The sequence below is a fragment of the Euleptes europaea genome, chromosome 7, assembly GCF_029931775.1.
Source record: "Euleptes europaea isolate rEulEur1 chromosome 7, rEulEur1.hap1, whole genome shotgun sequence".
NCBI lineage: Eukaryota > Metazoa > Chordata > Lepidosauria > Squamata > Sphaerodactylidae > Euleptes > Euleptes europaea.
The window spans coordinates 34,987,382-35,007,409 of record NC_079318.1 but is presented as its reverse complement, the minus strand read 5'-3'; the positions used below and the strand labels follow the sequence as shown (position 1 = coordinate 35,007,409).

Sequence of the window (20,028 nt, the reverse complement as noted above, 5' to 3'; positions counted from 1 at the left end):
AGTTCAAATGAGCCATGACAGCTCTCTAGTTTTCACTCAGGTCCGGCCATGACGTATATAAGGAGGGTCCTGCTGGCCCCAACGGCATTCGGCTTTGGGTTGTGCCACCCACTCTCCCTTTATTCAGCGTTTGGGTTTATTGTGTGTCACAACTTTGTGTTGGCTGTTTGGCATGGGGCCGGATCCAGTTTGGGGGGAAACCGGCCTGCATGCCCTCTTTCCCCACACTTGGAGAATCCCAATAAGGGATTCTGAGGGAGGTCTAAAAGGTATCGGAGCAAGCCCAGCTTGGGGGCTGTCAAGGGACTTGTCCAGCCGGGGTGGGGAGGGGGGCCTCTTTCCAAGTGGCAGGGAACCACACAGCTTGCTTCCATCCATGTGGATTCAGATACTGCCATCTTTTTTTTGCTCCCACCAAGCAGGCTGGGAGGTCCATCACATCAGCCCACACCGAGCGGGCTGATGTTAAGGATCACACCCCAATGACATGCCAATGCCTAATGCTGTAACAATAAAGTTGTGGCCATTTTCATTCCAGCTACTGTCTCTGTGCCTTTACTGTAACTTGGGTCCCAGGAGTATTGTGGGAGGCCAGGGTCACAGGGGTAGTTGGCTGGGGAGACCAGGAAAAACTATATATATATATATATAAAAGGTGCATTGTTTACTTATCGAGAAGATCCTTTCCGCTCTGAAGAAGACGGTCATCTTGCAGTGTTGGGTGTTTCTCGTCCCATTTGCTAGGAGAGGCAGGACTAATTTTAAAACAGCTTCCTGTCTCGGGGCGAGGAACACCCATCTACTTCCAGTTCTTTGACAAGCTTACAATGACAGGAAACAACAGATCAGGTTAACAAACAAGTCACGAAACAATTCAACACCCAACTGGGTGAACTAAACTAACTGAAATTTAGGATTGAACTCATCCCTAGGTTGGATGAAACGTAGTCACTGTAGTGTGGTTGCAGCACCGTCTGCCACCCTTGGAAGATGACTGGCATCTCCGGGTGGGGCACGATGACCTTCTTCTTCAGAGCGGAAAGGACCTTCTCGGTAAGTAAACAATGTACCTTTCCCGCTCTGAACGAAGGTCATCTTGCAGCGTTGGGATGTCCAAGAGCTATTCATTTGGGTGGGAATCCGTGTCGTCATCTTCCACCACGTGTTGCAAGACACACCGTCCGAATGCGGCTTCCGCTGAAGCTATGGTATTGATGCGTTAGTGCCTGATGAAGGTAGAAGGGTTAGACCATGTGGCCGCTCGGCAGATCTCTTCTGTAGAGGCTTGCTTGAAAAAGGCGGCCGATGTGGCCGCACTGCGTAAGAAATGGGCCGTGATTCCTGTTGGAGGCGTGATGCCTCTGGCGATGTAGGCCTCCCTAATGCATCCTCGAACTGTAGAGCTAATGGACTGTTGGGACATTGGCATACCCTTATTGGGGTTCGTTATGGCAATAAATAGCCGCTCCGTCTTTCTAATGGCGGCAGTCCTTGAGATGTAGATGCGCAGGGCCCCCGCGTACGTCCAAATTATGCCAAGTGCGTTCCTTGGATCCCGTTTGATTAGGGCAAAAGGAAGGTAAGTTGATTTCTTGAGTTTGATGAAATGACGAACAAACCTTGGGAGTGAATGAAGGATCTGTCCGAAGGACCACTCTGTCTTTATGGAAAATGCATAAGTCCTTGCGAACTGACAGAGTGCTCAGTTCCGACAGCCGGCGAGCCGAGGTGATGGCTACCAGAAATAATGTTTTCATTCGAAGGTATCTGAGGGAGATCTCTCTCATAGGCTCGAACGGTTTTTTGGTAAGGCCCAATAGGACTGTATTCAGCCTCCAGGTAAGGAAGCGATGTAACACAGGGGGTGTGGATTGAGTTACCCCTTTGATAAATGCCTTGACCTGTGGGTGAGACAAAATGGCAGTCCCACTACCAGACAAACTGATGCTATAGCCGCTATCTGCCCATGTCAGGATGATGTTGGCCTCCTGACTCAGGGCTTTTGATCTGGATCCTCCTTGTCTGTTGATGTAGGCCTTGGAGGCCACGTTGTCTGTTCGAATGAGTACGTGGTGATTCCCTTTCTAGAAAGGGAGTCCATTTTTCTATCTAACATGTCTTTAATAGAGCCCCCCCATCCTCTATGAAAAAATCAGTGAAGTGCGGTGATGGGAGCATCCACCACTGGTAATTGTAGCATGGCCATGGCTTCAGGAGCCATGTCGTACAACTTTTTGGCTAGGCCTGAGGGCTGTTTATTGTGTAAGGGTTTGTCCCGTTCGGTTCTGATTAGGTTCTCAAAGTGTTCTGGCATAGGAACCTTCAGTATATGGGAATCCCCTTGGGGAAAATAATCCTTAGATCCCCTACATTTTGCTTTAGATTTAGGCTCTTCAGAGGGATCGGGCTCATCTAGGAGGTCTAGGGCAAAGAGAGCCTTAGCCAGAAAGGACTGGTAATCGTCAGGATTGAACAATCTGGGTTGTTGTTCCTGAACTACTGGGAGTTCTTCATCAGATATGAATTCTCCTTCTTCTAAATCGTCAGCAACTGAGCCCGTTGCCTAAAGTCTCCCAAGTCTAAGGCATGCCTATTGGGAGCAGCTTTCAAGGCAGCTTTTGTTAACCACTGCTTATTCCCTATGGACTGAGAGCAGCAGGGATCTGCAGAAGAAAGGGAAGAAGTTTCTGAGGCAAGGGACTCCCCCCCCCCCCCGATTCTGGACAGATAAAACCAAGGCTTGGAGTTTCTGGAAGTGGCTAGTGAAGGTGTGCTCAATTAAGGCATTCACCTTTTCCTCAGTTAGGGTTTGGGAAGGGGCCCCACTCTCTGTCAAAGGTGGGGTTACTTTACCCTCTGGCGTCTTGGTAGAGCGCTTGGAGCTGTGGCGATCCAAGGAACTGGCAGGGACCTTGGAGGTCGAGGCGGTACTCAGCTTGTTATGGCACCGGCGGTTTGTTCTTTTCCAGCTCTTTTTGCCACCATTCGCGCCAGCCTTCTTCGCACCCTTTTTTCCTCTGTCCTTATCGGTTGATTGAGAGGGCAGTGGGGCTTTCGCTGATTCCCCGTCTGAAAGACCGCCGGGGCGGCTGACAGGGGGGCTCGCTCGGGGCTGATTGCTGAAAGCCGCGTCGTGGTTGTTGTTGGAAAGGAGCTCCACTTCTTCCTGACGCGAAGCGGAGGCGGCGGCCATTTTACGTGCGCGCGCCCTTCCTGCTCTTTCTCTCCCTGTTCGGAGCGGGCTGTCAGAAGCCGCCAAAAAGGTGAACGGGAGACTAAACAATAACGCGGACACAACCCAAAAGGAAGGATGGGAGGGAAGACAAATTGGAAGGTCCAAAAGGAATCTAATCTCCTCAGAAAATCTTCTATCTAAGTCCCAGCTAGGGCTGGGCACGTCCTCTCTCTGGCAAAGGCAGGAGAATAACTGGGAGTAGGTGGGCGTTCCTTGCCCCGAGACAGGAAGCTGTTTTAAAATTAGTCCTGCCTCTCCTAGCAAATGGGACGAGAAACACCCAACGCTGTGCAAGATGACCTTCGTTCAGAGCGGGGAAAACATTGGGCAGTTTTAAAAAACCCAAAACGATAAAAGAAGCACCTGTAGCTTTAATGAACAGATGCCCTCAGTGGTTGTTGCTGGGCACCCACAACAGTTTGAATAGAATTTCAGGCTTGGTTTGTCAATAACATGCAGGGGGAGGGACAAGTCATTTCCCAGGGCTGCTAGACCTGGCTGCTTCCTACTATAGAACTGCAGCCACCCCAAGAAACCCAGTACAATATAGTGATAAGAGTTTCAGACTGGGACTTGGAATCCCCCTTCTGCTGTGTAAACTCAGTGGGTGACTTTAGGCCAGTTACACTTTCCCACCCTAACCTACCTCACAGGGTTGTTGTGAGGATAAAATGAAAAGGAGACTGATGTAAGCTGCACTGGATCCCCATTGTGTAGAAGGGCAGGATATAAAGGAAGTTAATAAGTAATATGGTGGCAGATAAAAGGTAGAGAGGTGGGTCATGTGAAGGAAAGAAGGAAATAGGGAAATGGGAGGATACAGGAGTTGCTAGGATGAGGGAAAGAGGAAATAGTGTGGGGAGAGAATACAGAACAAAGGGAGGTGCCCTCCCACAAGTCATCTTCCGGCCCTGCTTCCAGAAGCAGAAGATCTGAGCCAAGAAATTAATCCAGGCCAGGTGCAAAGAGACAGAAGAGAATTGCCACCAGAAGAGCTAGAGGGAAGGAACCAGTGAAGCAATGGTATCGTCAATGAGTATTCTTTAGACGCAGGGACTGAGAAGTACAAGTACAAAATAACTTTCTTAGCTTGGTCAAGGCTTGGAAGGAGACCTGGAAGTACACAGCCAACAGTCAGCATGATTTAGACCAGAAGTGGTTAAAATATAACAGAAGGCAGGTAAAAGAAAACAGAATATGTGGGCCTTTATTTGTCAAAATATGTCATTCAGTAGCAAGAGATATTTATCCATAAGCTGACAGGTTCAAGAGAAGAACATCACAGCAGTTTATCTTATAAAGCCTAAAAAGAATGCAAGAGGGTGTACTGGATCAGACCCTAACTGTTCCAACATGCTGCAATATTACTCAACTCCTTATTAAAAAAAAAGTTCTATATTCTTTGAAAAGCTGGATCCACTACCAAAGTAATCACACAATAGAAGCAAAATTATACGAATACAGGTTGAGTATCCCTTAACGACATCCAAAAACTGGAATGACCCGAAAACTGGACTTCTAAGACAAACATCATTGTTAATGAAGCGGATGACTCTGGAGGAAACATTTTAAAAAGCCATCCAGCAGAACGCCTCCTCATCCCTAGAGGACCCACTTCCTGGTCCCTCAATTGCTTCTGATGTTTCCTCTCACCTAAAAAGACAAAATACAGTGCACACAGCATCTCAGGTGGAGACTGAAAGCCTGCCATTGTTAGTTTGCTTGTTGTTTGTTGTTAGTTTGCTTGTTGTTTGTTGTTGCCCTTGTTTAACAGCTGATATAGGTATTCTGGTGAGTTCTGATGGCTCAATGCAGAACTAAACCCACTGAGTGACCTTTCATCACCATCTCGCTGCTCCTCTCTATGCATGCTCCCCAGCAGGTCCTTTCAAGACACCGTAAAACAGGGCACCTCAACAAGGGCTTGCAGCCCAGCAGGTGAGGTTCCACAACCTGAGGGTCCCAACCCACAGGCTGCTGACTTAAACAATCACTTTATCAGATGTATGTCCCAACTTACCCTTCCAAGATTTACAGTAAAACCATGTAAAGATTATGATTGAGTTACTGAAATTTAATTAAAGAAATGTCCCAGATCTATACCCATCTGCCCAACACTGCATCTGCTCCAGTCTACTTGGTCCCAGGACCAGCTCTGTGATTGAGGATGGTTGAGGGTGTAGGCTCTGCTTCCACCCCTTCTTCTCACCCCTTGCTGCCACTACCTATTATTCCTCACCTCACCCCCTCCTCATCCAGAAGATGAAACAGTTAACACTTAACGTCTCCACACCATGGCAAATCATACACATGGATGGAGGCTTCCCAAATGACTTCAAAGAAATCTCATTAGCTCTATTGGGTACCTATGGCTTGCAGCTTGTGTATAAAGACACCTGGGGAAGAAGGAGAGAAAGACTATTAGCTGTGAGGACAGAGAAAGTAGGGAGAAGTGATGGGAGGGTGGGGGGTGGCAGCAGAGACGGTGGTCTCAGGAGGCACCCCTTGACGAACTGCTGCTGTTCACTCCTAAGGCTACTGACAGGGGTCAAGGACTATTCAGTGTTCTGAACCACATTCCACTACCTGTACAGCTTGGTACACATGACCTCTAGGGACTAGGAGTTATAGTAACCATCTGTTGCCTAACTTGTAACACCACTGCACTGTCCGAGTGTGTGTGTGAGGCAAACCAGACCTGGTATGGACCTACCACTCACAGATACAGTCTTCACTCAGTTAATGGTGAATCCTCATGAACCCCAAAATGCATATTTAGCCTCCCTCCCCCCATTTTATCCCTACTTTGATTTAATAGCCTGTACACACACCACCAAAAAGAATCCCGTGGCGCACTACTGCAGTCCAAGCTCTGCTCACGACCTGAGTTTGATCCCAACATAAGTTGGTTTCAGGTAGCTGGCTCAAGGTTGACTCAGCCTTCCATCCTTCCGAGGTCGGTAAAATGAGGACCCAGCTTGCTGGGGGTAAAGGGAAGATGACTGGGGAAGGCACTGGCAAACCACCCCGTAAACAAAGTCTGCCTAGGAAATGTCGGGATGTGACATCACCCCATGGGTCAGGAATGACCCGGTGCTTGCACAGGGGACCTTTACCTTTACACACAACACATGTCTCCATCATGTATCAAATTTTATTGCCAATTGCTTTTTAAAAGCAGGTTATTGTATCAGTACTTAGAAATTCTATTTCTGATAAAGCAACACGAGAGGCCAGGCCAAAAAAAATGTGCACTGTATTAACAGGATGTATTCTGCTCAGTGTGTTCAATTAGTAGTGTGGAGAATAGCAAGCAGCACAGCTGTATGTTAACAGGCTGCTCAGGCCTTCTTTCTGCATTTCAAAATTAAGTCCACTGCCTTTGGGGGGCAACAAATTAGTTTAAACAGCTGAGTTCAATATACCGTTTACAAGATTCTCTAAAAGTATCCATTAATAAACTTCTCCTTATTTTTCAGTTTCTCAAGTATTGTCATATACTTGATGGAAATGTAGGATAATTTCACCATAGCAAGGTTTTTATATGCGCAGAAACTTTGTTTAGGTGTAGATATGTGGATCTGCACCATAGCCTATAAGTAATGCAACTCAAGGGCACTTTCAGACATTGTCTTTTGTGGATGATCAATGCTGAACAATCAGAACACCAAACACCTGCAATCTCCATATTCAGGAAGCCTATTCCCATTGCTGGACAATGAAGAAAGCTGACAGGAAGAAAGTAGACTCCTTTGAAATGTGGTGTTGGAGGAGAGTGTTACGGATACCATGGACGGCCAAAAAAAACAAATCAGTGGGTTATAGATCAAATCAAGCCTGAACTGACCCTAGAAGCTAAAATCACTAAACTGAGGCTATCTTATTTTGGTCACATTATGAGAAGGCAAGAGTCACTAGAAAAGACAGTCATGCTAGGAAATGTGGAGGGCAGCAGGAAAAGAGGAAGACCCAACAAGAGATGGATTGACTCAATAAAGGAAGCCACGGCCCTCTATTTGCAAGATCTGAGCAACGCTGTCAAAGATAGGACATTCTGGAGGACATTGATTAATAGGGTCGTTATGAGTCGGAAGCGACTTGACGGCACTTAACACACACACACACACATTCCCACTGCCTATTACTTCTATTCTACACATTTGACACACCTACCGATGTGACAAAAACACCACTCTATCTCTAAAATGCAGTACTAGGAAATACTTCTACTCTCTGAGGCAATTCTTCCTGTGGTTCCTGGTTTGGTACAAACTCTGCCAGGAACAACATCTCGAAGAACCACTAGAACCACTGGTGTCTGTCTCTCCTTCCCCCGCCTAACTATTCTAATTGTACTTGGAAAGATTGCACTATTCTAAGGACGTTTGCAGGAAATAAATTGTTTCAAGACTTGCTAGGATGGAAAATCAGTAGAAAGGACACATTTCTGGTGATTGTGTTACACATCAACATAGTCACCGGGTGATCATCTGAACTGGTCTACCTGCCCCACTGCAAATCTAGATACAATAAATTTAAACAGGAATTTACTGCATTTGCTTTTTAAGTACATCAACTTCTACTTGGCTAGATAATTTACAGGAAGGGAAATGGCGTTTTTCATACAGTATCATTAAACAAACTTTGAAACCCTGTTATCAAGCATCTCTTTCTTGTCATATTTAATATAAATGGTGAACACCACTGCAAGTGGTATACCAAAGAACACCACCTTTCTATCTGGAAAGCACATAAAAGCAATCACTGGGGACAATAATTGTACGTTACCTTCCTTTTAAAATTTCATCTCTAAGTGTTCAGTCTCCTGTTTGAACACTTGACACATAATAAATCTGTGGCACTCACAGCAGCCTCAAGGCAAGAGTTTTAAAGCTGGCACCCATTTCACTCCCAGGAATGCAAAGTCAAGCAATTTCCGCACAATGTCTTTCAGGAAAATTTCATCTAACTAGGTCTCACATTCCCTTATAAAAATGTAAACCACAAACTGAAAGAACATTATTTCTTCCTTCATCTTGCCATATTTTTCCATCCAATTTGTGGGTTTCCATAAAAAACTACTGTCTAACATATAGTCCCCCTACAACTTCAACTACACATTTTTTAAAGTACTGTTATTCTCTTTTACACTTCAGGAGAATCATCAAGTGCAGTCTGGGGGGGGATGCCCAACAACCTACAAGATATGATGCTTACTAACAGACCCTTCAGGAAAGAGCTAAGCAATTCAGAATATGCATGAACAGATTAAGCCCAAAAAGGATTAACAAGGAGAAGTAAAGATTCACAAGACTTACCTACTCGGAAGTTGGGTGCTGTCAAGGTGTCAGCCGCATGCCCGTTTTCACTAATCAGCGTGGTGGTGTTTCCTTTCTCACAGCTGTTTTGACAGGTGCCTTTTTTACAAGTCACCTTACAGATGCTGGGTGTAAAGACCACTTTGATACGTCCTGTGTGATTTCCCACTGAGAGCAGAGGCAAAGAGAAAAAGAAAAACAAACAGGTCACTTTGGTAGCCATTGATTTCCTTCAAATGCTTTGTGTTTTTTTTTGTTTTCAAGATTTTTTAAAAAGCAAAAGTTCCAAATGGAGGAGGGCAGTCTTCAGTGCTCTCTCCTCGATATCCAGTGGTGTCTCTGAAACAGGAGTAGGAAGCTTAGCAAACAGGACTCCGGGATCCACTCCAAAACCACATTTAAAGTCAAGTCACTGGAGTGGGATTAGTAATCACAATGCTGCATTTTATTCACAGTCAAAGAGCAATACCAGGGGCATGACAGCTTAAATAGCCAACCCTGACAAGCAGATGTAATGTAAAGCGACTGGCTGTTCACCTAGGGGTGAATAAACTCTTGAGTCCTCCCCTCCTGCATACTTTTCCTGTTTCTACACTTATTAAGTCACTATTTGTAGCCCAACCCCTGGAAATGTTTTAGGCATGCCGCATGTCTCAAAACATCTGTCTCAAATCTCCTGGCACCCCTGCCTGAAGTGAACAAATCCTGTGACGCAGCTGCCGGGACCCTTTATTTCTCCCCACCCCACTGATTCTTGCCCCAGTTACACCACATTGATTTACATATTCTAGGTTTACTTTATCGTCGACTGCTAACACTTAAACCTAGATTTTAATTATGAAAGATTGCCAGTGGATAGCTACAGGATTAAATGGTTTCAGAGCAACACCTGTAGCTAACAGAGGGTGGAGTGGTGTAGGAGCCCAGCATTTTAGTTTGATTTCTTCTTAAAAAGGTAAAGGTCCCCTGTGCAAGCACCGGGTCATTCCTGACCCATGGAGTGACGTCACATCCCGACGTTTCCTAGGAAGACTTTGTTTACGGGTTGGTTTGCCAGTGCCTTCCCCAGTCATCTTCCCTTTACCCCCAGCAAGCTGGGTCCTCATTTTACCAACCTCGGATGGAAGGCTGAGTCAACCTTGAGCCGGCTACCTGAAACCAACTTCCCTCGGGCTCAAACTCAGGTCATGAGCAGAGCTTGGACTGCAGTACTGCAGCTTACCACTCTGTGCCATGGGGCTCGTTTTGATTTCTTAGCAGACTGAAATATATACAAAATCCCTAATTTTCAGAATGGTTAAATATACATGCTACTGAGCAATCATATTTACGTCTCATATTCCTGTACCTTTAACAGTATATCCTTTTCTTTTCTTTTGCTTTTAAAGACTAAAAAGAGATTTCTGAAATTGGGTATGTTTGGCCTCGTTAACAATTTAATGCAGTCATTACTTATTAGCATTTATAGATAACAGTAACAGCTCACACAACTGCAAAGTGGATTTGCCCAAGGTGGATTTCTTCACAAACTATATGTTTATTTTAAGTATTGTCCCACGTTTTCCCTGATCCTACTATAAATGTGCAGAAAATACATAGGTTGGTTGGCTCATCTAGTGTCGTTTTCTCTCTGGGAAAATCTTATGGGTAAAGCCTAGGAAAATGAAGAATAGTTCCTAACAATCAAAAGAATATAATGTTCTGTTACTTTTGGCTGTTAGTAAGAGGGAGTGAAAGAAAAAGCATTGTGCTGATTCATCTGCAGACAGTAGCAATAAATGTTTGCTCTCCAGCTGCATAGCAAATGCTTACCCTACCTAACAAAAAGTTTTTAAACTCTGTTACAGCATGCCTCTCTGAGTCAATATTAAAACTTGTGAATTCCTCCTCCAAATGTAACAGGACCACATTCGCACATTACTTGTTTGTGGGAATTTAATGTGCTCATACATCACAGCAGCTTAAAAATAAGGGGCATACACCCGTCCTATCTACATGGTTGATGGAAGCAACTGTTGGACCAATGCAGGCGGTGCAACATACACATCTGATTTATCACTTTAGCTTGGCAGGTCTCTTTAGATTAGTGATCATCGCCTTTCCAGACCTGGGAACCCACTTTAACCCCCAAGTGGCTGCATGTAACAGGATGTCACATGACATCACAATCATGCGACAGAATTAGAGCAACCAGCATCTCTGAGCCTGACTATACTAAAAGGAATTTTCTCTATTGCTAACTCACTTCACCTCATCACCTTGCTGCTCCTCTCAGCATATGCATAAACACAGTCAGGGGAGGCAAGGCACTCTTGCAATTTAAATACACACACTAGAAGCAGGCCTTCCAAAAGGCAGCAACAAAAATAGAAGCTGTATAGTGGCTTACATTCAGCAGATGTGCTTCATGAACCACCTTAGGGTTCCTACTCATACGTGAAGACTATTGCTTTAGAGCAGAGCTTCTCAAACTGTGGGTCGCGACCCCATTTGGGGTCGCATAATTGAATTTTGGGGTCGCGAGAAGGGAAGCGAGGAGATGGGACAACACGCCCAGCTTCAAACTCCTTCACAGCACAACGAACTGCTTTGCATGCTCATGGAAAATATGCACCCAGATTGGTCAGGGGTAACACAAGGGGCCCTCCTATTGGCTCTTTGGGGAGAAGGGGGTGGAGAAAAGAAGAGGAGGGAGAGGGGGGGAGAAGAAGTCTCGCGAAGAAAACGCGCCAAACCCTCCTAATTGCTCTGCGGCTGAAAGGAGTGGAGTGCAGGAGCTTTGCCTGAGCTGTGATTGTGCTTTTTAGGCGGGAGTGACGGCTGTGTCGTGTAAGTCAGGGGCGTCAAACTTACATCCCGTGGTCCAGATCCAGCCCCTTAAGAGGTCCTATCAGGCCCACAAGCCAGCCAAGTGGCTCTCCGCAGCATGGCCAGTGAGTTTCCATGGCAGAGTGGGGATATTGGGTTGGTTGTTCTCAGAGAATTCATGGAGGGGGATGTACTAAAATGAATGACAGGATTGCCAGTTAGAAAGACTGCAAGGACCGAAGCAAGCACAGGCCTTGTTTGCTACAACAGGTTGCAGCTTGAGGTTTAATTATTAAAAACGCATCAACAGTTTCCTTGAACGTTGTGTTGTGGGTGGTATTGTTTCGTGTCAGGGCAGCATCTTGGGTGCCATCCTGATAGCTCTTGGTAGTTTTTTTTGTGTGTAAAATGCCAAACTCACTGCATACAGCTCATTCACCTACTCTCCCCACCTTGCATAAATCAGAACTGTTAAAAATGCATAGTCCAGGATGACTAGTAGTGTTTTGGGTTATGCAAGAAGGAATAATTGGCTTTAGCAGCAATAGCAAAATTTGTTTAATAAGATGGACGATAGATAATTTCTAGTCTCTTGCTTTTGCCAATGGCAAAAACAAACATTCTTGTCAACCCAAATGCTGCTTGTGAAAAATGTTTTTGCTGAGTAAGCCAGTATTACAAATCAGGCCTCCCAATGTAAGGACTTTACTAAAAAGGCTAACATATGGAAGAACAGGGTGGAGAATGGTTATTTACAAATGTTTACAGCTACAGATGATTTAATTGTAAGAGTTATAATTGATCATCTGAAGTGCCTGGAGACACATTTTCAGAAATATCTCTCTTCAAATTTTGATTCTGAAAAACTAAATTGGGTTCATAAACCCTACTCAGTTGAAATCAAAAACTTCAATCATCTAACATTAAAAGCTCAAGAACTTGCTGAGTTATCAAGCGACGCAGGTTTAAAACTTGAGCTTCCTAAAAAATCGTTAAATGAATTTTGGCTTGGGACTAGGACAGAATTTCCAACACTTTCTGAAATGGCCTTAAACACACTTCTGCCATTTTGTACTACGTATTTATGTGATGCGGCATTCTCAGCATTGACGATTATAAAATCAAAATATAGATCAACTCTGATAAATGTTGAAAATGCTTTACGTCCTGCAGTATCGAATATTCAGCCAAGATTTAATTCTTTATGTAAAAATAAACAAGCACATCCATCTCATTACTATGCAAATTTGCTTTTATCTGTAATAAATGGTAAAATTATATATACACCAAAGAATTGTTTTAAAATAAATTTCTTCATGGTTTATTATCAGTAAATGTTTGATTTGTATACCTATTTTATGTACCTATATACCCGGGGTCCCCTAAAAATTCCTCAGGCAAAAAGGGGTCACGAGTGGAAAAAGTTTGAGAAGCTATGCTTTAGAGGGACACTTTTCATACTTCCAGTTGAACACTACAGTAGTTACCATATGGATGCATACTATGCCAAAACATAGGCAAATATATCTAGCTGTGATCACTGTAATTATCAGCACTTATGGTCCAGCAAATCAAAGGAAAGGGGAAGGAGCATATTCCTGATGACTCCCTACCTAGGGTTGCCAGGTCCCTCTTCACCACCGGCGGGAAGTTTTTGGGGTGGAGCCTGAAGAGTTTGGGGAGGGGAGGGACTTCAATGCCATAGAGTCCAATTGCCCAAGCGGCCATTTTCTCCAGGTGAACTGATCACTATCGGCTGGAGATCAGTTGTAATAGCAGGAGATCTCCAGCTACTACCTGGAGGTTGGCAACCCTACCCCTACCTTTCAATGCCATTACCATCTGCTATATTTTAATGACAGACTGGAATGGACACCCCTTCTGGTTTTTGTCTTAAGAAAGATTTCAGAAAGTATAGCAGGAGAATTCAAATCGCATCAGGTAGCTACCCACACTTCCCTAGGCAAGCTATTTCTACAAACAAGACTTGAAGCAGGCACAACTGAAATGTATCAAAACCAACAGATTTCACCCATTCTAGCTTAACCATCCATAACTGATTTGAAGTAGAGCTTTCTTTCAATCAGTGTTCCAAGGAACATTAACAATACATGTAATTAAAACCACAATTAAAAGACACCACTGTGGCTAAAATTCAACAGCAACACTAGGGTTGCCAGGTCCCTCTTCTCAACTGGCAGGAGATTTTGGGGGCAGAGCCTGAAGAGGGCAGGGTTTGGGGGGGGGAGGGACTTCAATGCCATAGAGTTCAATTGCCAAAGCGGCCTTTTCTCCAGGTGAACTGCTCTCTATCAGCTGGAGATCAGTTGAATTAGCAGGAGATATCCTGCCACTACCAGGAGGCAACCCTAAGCAACACCCCACGCACACAAACAAATTATCTTATCAACTGTAACTTAAATCGGAAACTCAGTGAAAGGGCTGGAAAAATTAAAAAGGGTTTCACCTGGCAAACAACTGTGGGGAGAGAATTCTTTAAAGGAGGCACCACTGCAGAAAAACCCTTCTCCCACCCACTTCAGCTCAGGGTGGGGCACACAGTAAAGCACCTCTGCAGACAATCTCAACTGGCGGGAAAGGTTTTTTCTGCAGTTTTGACTTTTCAAAAGCCAAAGTATGTTTTCTAAGAACTAACTCAACCTCTTTCCCGATAATCAGGCCAAAGTGACTGCTAATTGTTAAGGGAGCTAGATTTCAAACTTCTAAGGCAATTCTTTTTTTAAAAAAAAAATACACTGTTTTCATATTTTATTTGGAAATGTCTTGATAAAAAAAATCTTTTCCTAGGGGAAAAAAACAAATTTCTGACCTTTATTTTAACATGCTTTTGCAACAATTTTTGTTTTAGGAAGTGATTTAATTAAAACAACATGCTTACCATAGTTGAATAACCACTATCAGGCTAGCCCAGCCTGGGAAAACTATACTACTGTACTAGAGATCTCAACTGCAAATCAGCAGTGCAACAGCATGGTCGAAACTAGGCTTTGACCGTACTGATGTGCTTAAACAGTGCTGGTTTTCTTGAGCCACAACTCTACACTTGCAGTACAATTCAGTAACATAATGAAAATCTATGATTGCTGGTAACTATGCTAAAGAAATACGCGAACAATTTAGAAGCCTATAGGCACAGGTATCTACAGATTTTTTTTGGGGGGGGGGAGTATACTTATGGAGTGTGCAAGTACAACAGTCTGCTACCAATTCTCTTCCCCCACACATCTGTACAGCAAGTCAGAACAACAGTGCAACCACACCATCTCTGTGGCAGGCTCTGCATGAATGTCTCATGTTAAAATGGAGAATTCGAAACAGGTAAAACTCCCACACAGATGAGTCCCAACAGACAGCAGTGTTTGAAAATGACTGTTTAAGGATCAAAGGTAAAACATTTTGAAAATGAAAACAAGCAGTTCAGAATACTATTTAAAAAATGCAAATCAACAAATGAGATGTGTATTTGCACAATATCCCTGAAAGACCAACACTGCATTTCCCCACGTCCTATCTTCCCTACAATTATGGAAATGAACAGCTCCATGGTGTCAAAGGCTTGGACATTATGACCTCATAACCATGCATATTTCAGTGAAATATTTGCAGAGGTTGAGAAACAGCTCAAACAATACTAAAACAAATAATAAGGGAAGAATTAAGCAAGATCTCTACTCTAGTAACTATTAATGTGCATGCATGAGCCTGCCTTCTACTGAGAAAGAGCACCTAGCTCAGTACTGTGTATACTGACAAGCAGTGGCTCTCTTATCCAGCACCTCAGAAAGAGATCCTTCCCAACTGCATTATCCAAGATCATTCTAACTGGAGAGGCTGAACCTTAGACATTATTGATGAAAAGCATATACTGTGTCACTAAACTATGGCCCCACTAATGCATACAGTTCTGAGATTTAACCCATTCCTAATTTCCTTCTGTGTACCTAATATACACATTGTGATGAGGAAATATAGTGGACATTCTCCAATACAACGTGTAATGAAACAGAGAGCTTTTTAAAATGCCATCGCTATTCAACTAATTCTTCTTGAGAGCCCTCACCACCACCATCCCCTTTGCCATGATGAATGGATAAATTTCAGATCAGCCTGAATTTTGTCCTCTGGATTGGACCCAGGACCATGAAATCTATTATCAGCATACACACAAACCCACACACACTTCAGATTCCACCGTCACTAGAACATTCAATTCCAGTCACATACTCTCCAGTTCCTGGAGCATCTGTTATAAGGAAACAAAAACACACACATAGCAAAACACACACAGAAACTGCTGTGATTCCCTCCATGACCTGATCCTTTTCCTGCTCTTCTTTTAGTTGTATTTCAATGAGGACATCAATATTTATGCATATGTGCCCTTAACATCTGATGCACTACTTTTTTCAACAAGAATCTGTACCCAAGAACCAACATTTTGTAAGAACCAGCCCTCACTGAGGATACATAACATGTATATTATGTGGCCAAATGACAAGCAAACATCAAGGATGGATACTGGATGGGAATTACCAGTTGGTTCTGGATTATCGACAGAGCTATCAGCCAAACCTGCCTGCCATCCACCTACTATCTTATGATATTAACCCACCAAATTGCACAAAATGGCCCCCATGATATGAAAGTAATTCATAATTAAATGAATGAAATAGAATTCATCATTGTAGTTCAATCATATAACAAAGCTTTATGCATTTTCTCTCATTTAAAAATCAACTCTGACACTTTAGAAATAGGGAATTTACATTACAATCCTATGCAGGTCTACTCCAGTCTAAGCCCATTGAAATTAATGGGTTTAGACTAGAGTAACTCTCTTTAGGATTACATTCTTAGGCTGAGTCATGCAGAGCAATCCTAGACAGAGTTACACCATTCTGATAATCGACTTCAACATGCTTAACATATTCAATTAAATTTATTTCTGAGTTGATTAAAGTGAGTCTTTATCGGATTATTGTCTGAGGCCGCTGTTGAACTGCAAAATCTGTTGTGAGATTGGACTCTTATGTGCCACTGCACAACACTTATTCAATTAACTCAGTGTTGTGCAGTAGCACAAAAAAAAGTCCAATCTCACAACAGATTTTACTGTTTAACAGCGGCCTCAGAAATTAATCCAGTAAAGGCTCACTTTAACTAACTGAATCATGGCCTGTTATGTCATAATAGAAAAAGCCAGTGCAGGAATGGGGCACTTGGCAGGATTTGTGACCAGATGGCCAAGACAGCTGTTTTGGTCATACCTAGATAGGGTTATATAGGGTGAAAGAATTCTATAAACTATATTCATACAACTCTCTCTCTCTTTTAATGCTGATCTTTCAGAAAGTGTTGCGGGCAAATTTAAAACTCCTTTTCCCTCATGCTTCTGATCGTGAACATTTTTAATGAATTTCTTGGACTTTACAAAAAATATTTTCAGAACTTATACACATGCCCTCACAGTTACTATATGCTGCAAGACTTCAAACTATGAAGGTGTTCAGCAGCCCAAGTAGATCTCCTTCTATTTGGAGCGTGACCCTGTTGCCTCAGAAGTCTTTGGGTGTTTTGCTAATGAAGTCACTGGAAGGCTGTTGTCCTAAAGAAGACAACACCCTTCCAGTCTCTGTGAAATCAGGCAAAAGGAGAAGAAGGTATTATACTACATGGCACCAAAGGCAGATTGCAACAACGTTATTAAACTTTTGATATCCACTTGATGGTTGCATGCATTTCAAACAGAAAAAAAAACAGTTCCCTGGTCCAGAAGAACACAGATATATAGTAGACTTCATTTGGAACAAAACCAGTCCCTTCCACACCATGCACATATTACAAAATGATCTGGAATTTTTTTGGAAACTATTAAGCCATGAGAAAATACCTGTTTGGGGGGGTTTCCCCCCAGAAAAAATGTTGCTGCACAATACAGAAAATAAAAATCATGACAAATAAAAAACTTAGAACGTACATGCGGTGTTAGAAACATAAAAAGCTTGTAAAATGTTTTCAATTATCTTCTATAACTTTTAAACTGCTGACAAAAACGCTCAAGAGAAAATGTCTTATTTCCTAAAGTTGGTCCGACCCAGTTATTTTACTTTTCCATCTGGAGTAACCTTTTCCTATAAAAGGAGAGAGCTATCAAAAGGGACATTGCAAAATAATACCCTAAAATATACTCTCTTTTTTAATAATAATTGTATTTGCCCATACAATTGAACTGGGAAGTTATTTCATAACTTCTGAGTAATGAAAATCTTTTTAAAATCTTATTTCTAGACTTTTTAGTTAAAGCCATACATAGACCCTTTAAAGGTTAGTCTCTTATTGGTTTTTAACTCCCCCCCCCGCCCAAAACGTATCTGCACATTAACCTGTGTAATTCACAATAGTTACCTATACTCGCGGTTCATCTCTTTTTCATTACTCCAGGTACTGCTAGTTGAGACAACTCCCTCTGCACACACTGCATAGCCCAAGCAGCCCCCCCCAATCACTCCCATTTGTGATGCGAATGGGCAGATATAAGTAGGGAACTAAGAGCGCTATCCTGAAGGGAGGGGCCGAATCGGCATAGCAGCAGGTGTGACCCCATGCCAGCGTAAGTGCCCATTTATCCCATGGGGCACTTGCGCTGGCATGGGGAGACATTCACGCCAGCACCAGACATTCACGCCAGCACCAGTAAGCTACACTGCTCTGTGGGGCTCTGCCGCTGGTGCAGTAGGGTTGCCAATTGCCCGGTGGTGGCGAGTAAACTACTGCCCATCAACTGGGCAGACGCAGCGCACACATCACTTTCGGAAAGTGACGCGGATGCTCTAGCACCCTCGGCTAAAACTCTATGGAAACCGGAAGTGACGTAGGCGCATTGCGCGCACATCGCACGCTAACGCCATGGCCCCGCAAAGCTCCCACCGATGGAGCTGTGAGGCCTGGCAAGCCTATGGTGCAGCCATGCCAGGAGAGAAATCCCGGAAGCTTGTGCAGGCATGTGTGGGGGCGTTCCAGGGGGCGGGGCTGCCTTTAGGCAGCATTCTAACCCCTTTCGCCCAGGAACGCTACCTCGAGTTGTAGTGTTCCTACGCCACCTTTTTTGGTAGTGTAGCCTCACTGTTTTCTATGGGGGCATTTTCCCCATTTTACATTGTTTTATTTTCTCCACAGTGGCCAGGAAGCTTCTGTGGAGGCACTGTGCATCCACCCCCCTCTTCAAAAATGGGCTGCTCCTTGAGATTTGGATGAATACATGCTTCTGAGGCCATTCATTCAGATTTTCTGACAAGAATAGGCCTTTGTTTATTTAACGTATACACAGCAGTATAGACCACAGTCCCAATCCAGGTAAGTTTGTGAACCCTACAGTGCACCCTATTACCTGTGCAGAAAAGCCCTCTTGAATAGTTCAGTTTGGCATAGTTTGTGGAAGATCCAGGAGAATGGGAGTTTTCCTGACTTTCTCAGGCAGGCCATTCCACAAGGCAGGAGTCACAATGGAGAAAGCACACGTATGGGTAGCTGTTGATTTTGCCCATTTGCAAACTGGCACCTGCAGAAGCCCCTGCTGACATGAGCCAAGTTGTTGTGGCAGAGCAAAAGACAGAGAGGGGGCCCCACAAATAAGAGGAGCCAAGGGCTTTGTATGTGATAGCCAATACCTTAAACTGAGACCTTGTAACAAATGGCCAGCCGATGAAGCATCTGCAAAATGGGAGTAATATGCATGCTCCATCTAGCTTCCACTAATAGCCGAGCTGTGGCGTTCTGCACCAACTGGAGTTTCCAAATCGATTCTGAGGGGAGACCAATGTACAGTGCATTACAGTAGTCTCGATGTTACTGTGGCATGGATCCAGGTGGCCAGGTCAGCCGTATGAAGGTAAGAGGCCATCTTACTAGGGCTAGGCTGAGTTGCCAGAAAGAATTTTTTGCTTCTGCATTAACTTGTTTCTCCAGTAATAAAGCTGGATCCAGTATGACCCACAGGCTTTTGGCTGAGTCAGCAAGGATCCGCTGAACTCCATCAAAAGTGGGGGAAACAATGTCCTTCAAGGCCTCTGCTTTCCCAACCAACAATACTTCTGCTTTTTCAGGGTTTGGTTGCAATTTGTTCATTTTTAACTAGCAGTTGCTCTGGAGGAAAAAAACCTGACAATTTAAAAAGTTGTGTAAAAGTATTCTCAGAATAAAATACAGAGGATTTTAAAAAATCACAACAAATGAAATTATGGGATATAAGTGTGGGCTGACATACTGCAGACTCACATGCAGAGTCTTGCTCAACTTTGCTCAATTTTGCTATTGTGAACAGGGGAACACTATATATTAAATGTAGTCTACCATGATTTTGGTCACATCATTTTGACATCTTTTAACTATTAATAATATTGTGATAGAGACTTTGATCAGAGTATCAAAACATTATTTATTTATTGTATAGGCAATAGTGTGTGTGTTTGCGTAAATGCATGCATGTGTGCAGAGTAGGGCTTGCTTTCTATCATTTGGGGTCAAATTAAAATGTGGGCACTTCTGTGATGATTGACTGTCACTCCAAGTGAGATATAAAGCTAATATGGTTTCTTTCATTAAGCCAGACCAGACAAGTTGCTAACAGTCTTCTATACTTGTACATAA

At 43.5% G+C, this 20,028-nt stretch overlaps 1 protein-coding gene across 4 annotated transcripts in view; it reads right to left on the bottom strand.

Annotated features, from left to right (window-relative positions):
* The window catches only part of LTBP1 (latent transforming growth factor beta binding protein 1), a 260,003-nt gene that overhangs the window by 185,654 nt on the left and 54,321 nt on the right, over positions 1-20,028 (bottom strand). For all 4 annotated transcript variants that reach the window (XM_056852318.1, XM_056852320.1, XM_056852321.1 and 1 more), the window contains exon 5: positions 8,554-8,721. In XM_056852318.1, coding sequence (XP_056708296.1) covers positions 8,554-8,721 — 168 coding nt within the window. The remainder of the gene's footprint in view (positions 1-8,553; positions 8,722-20,028) is intronic.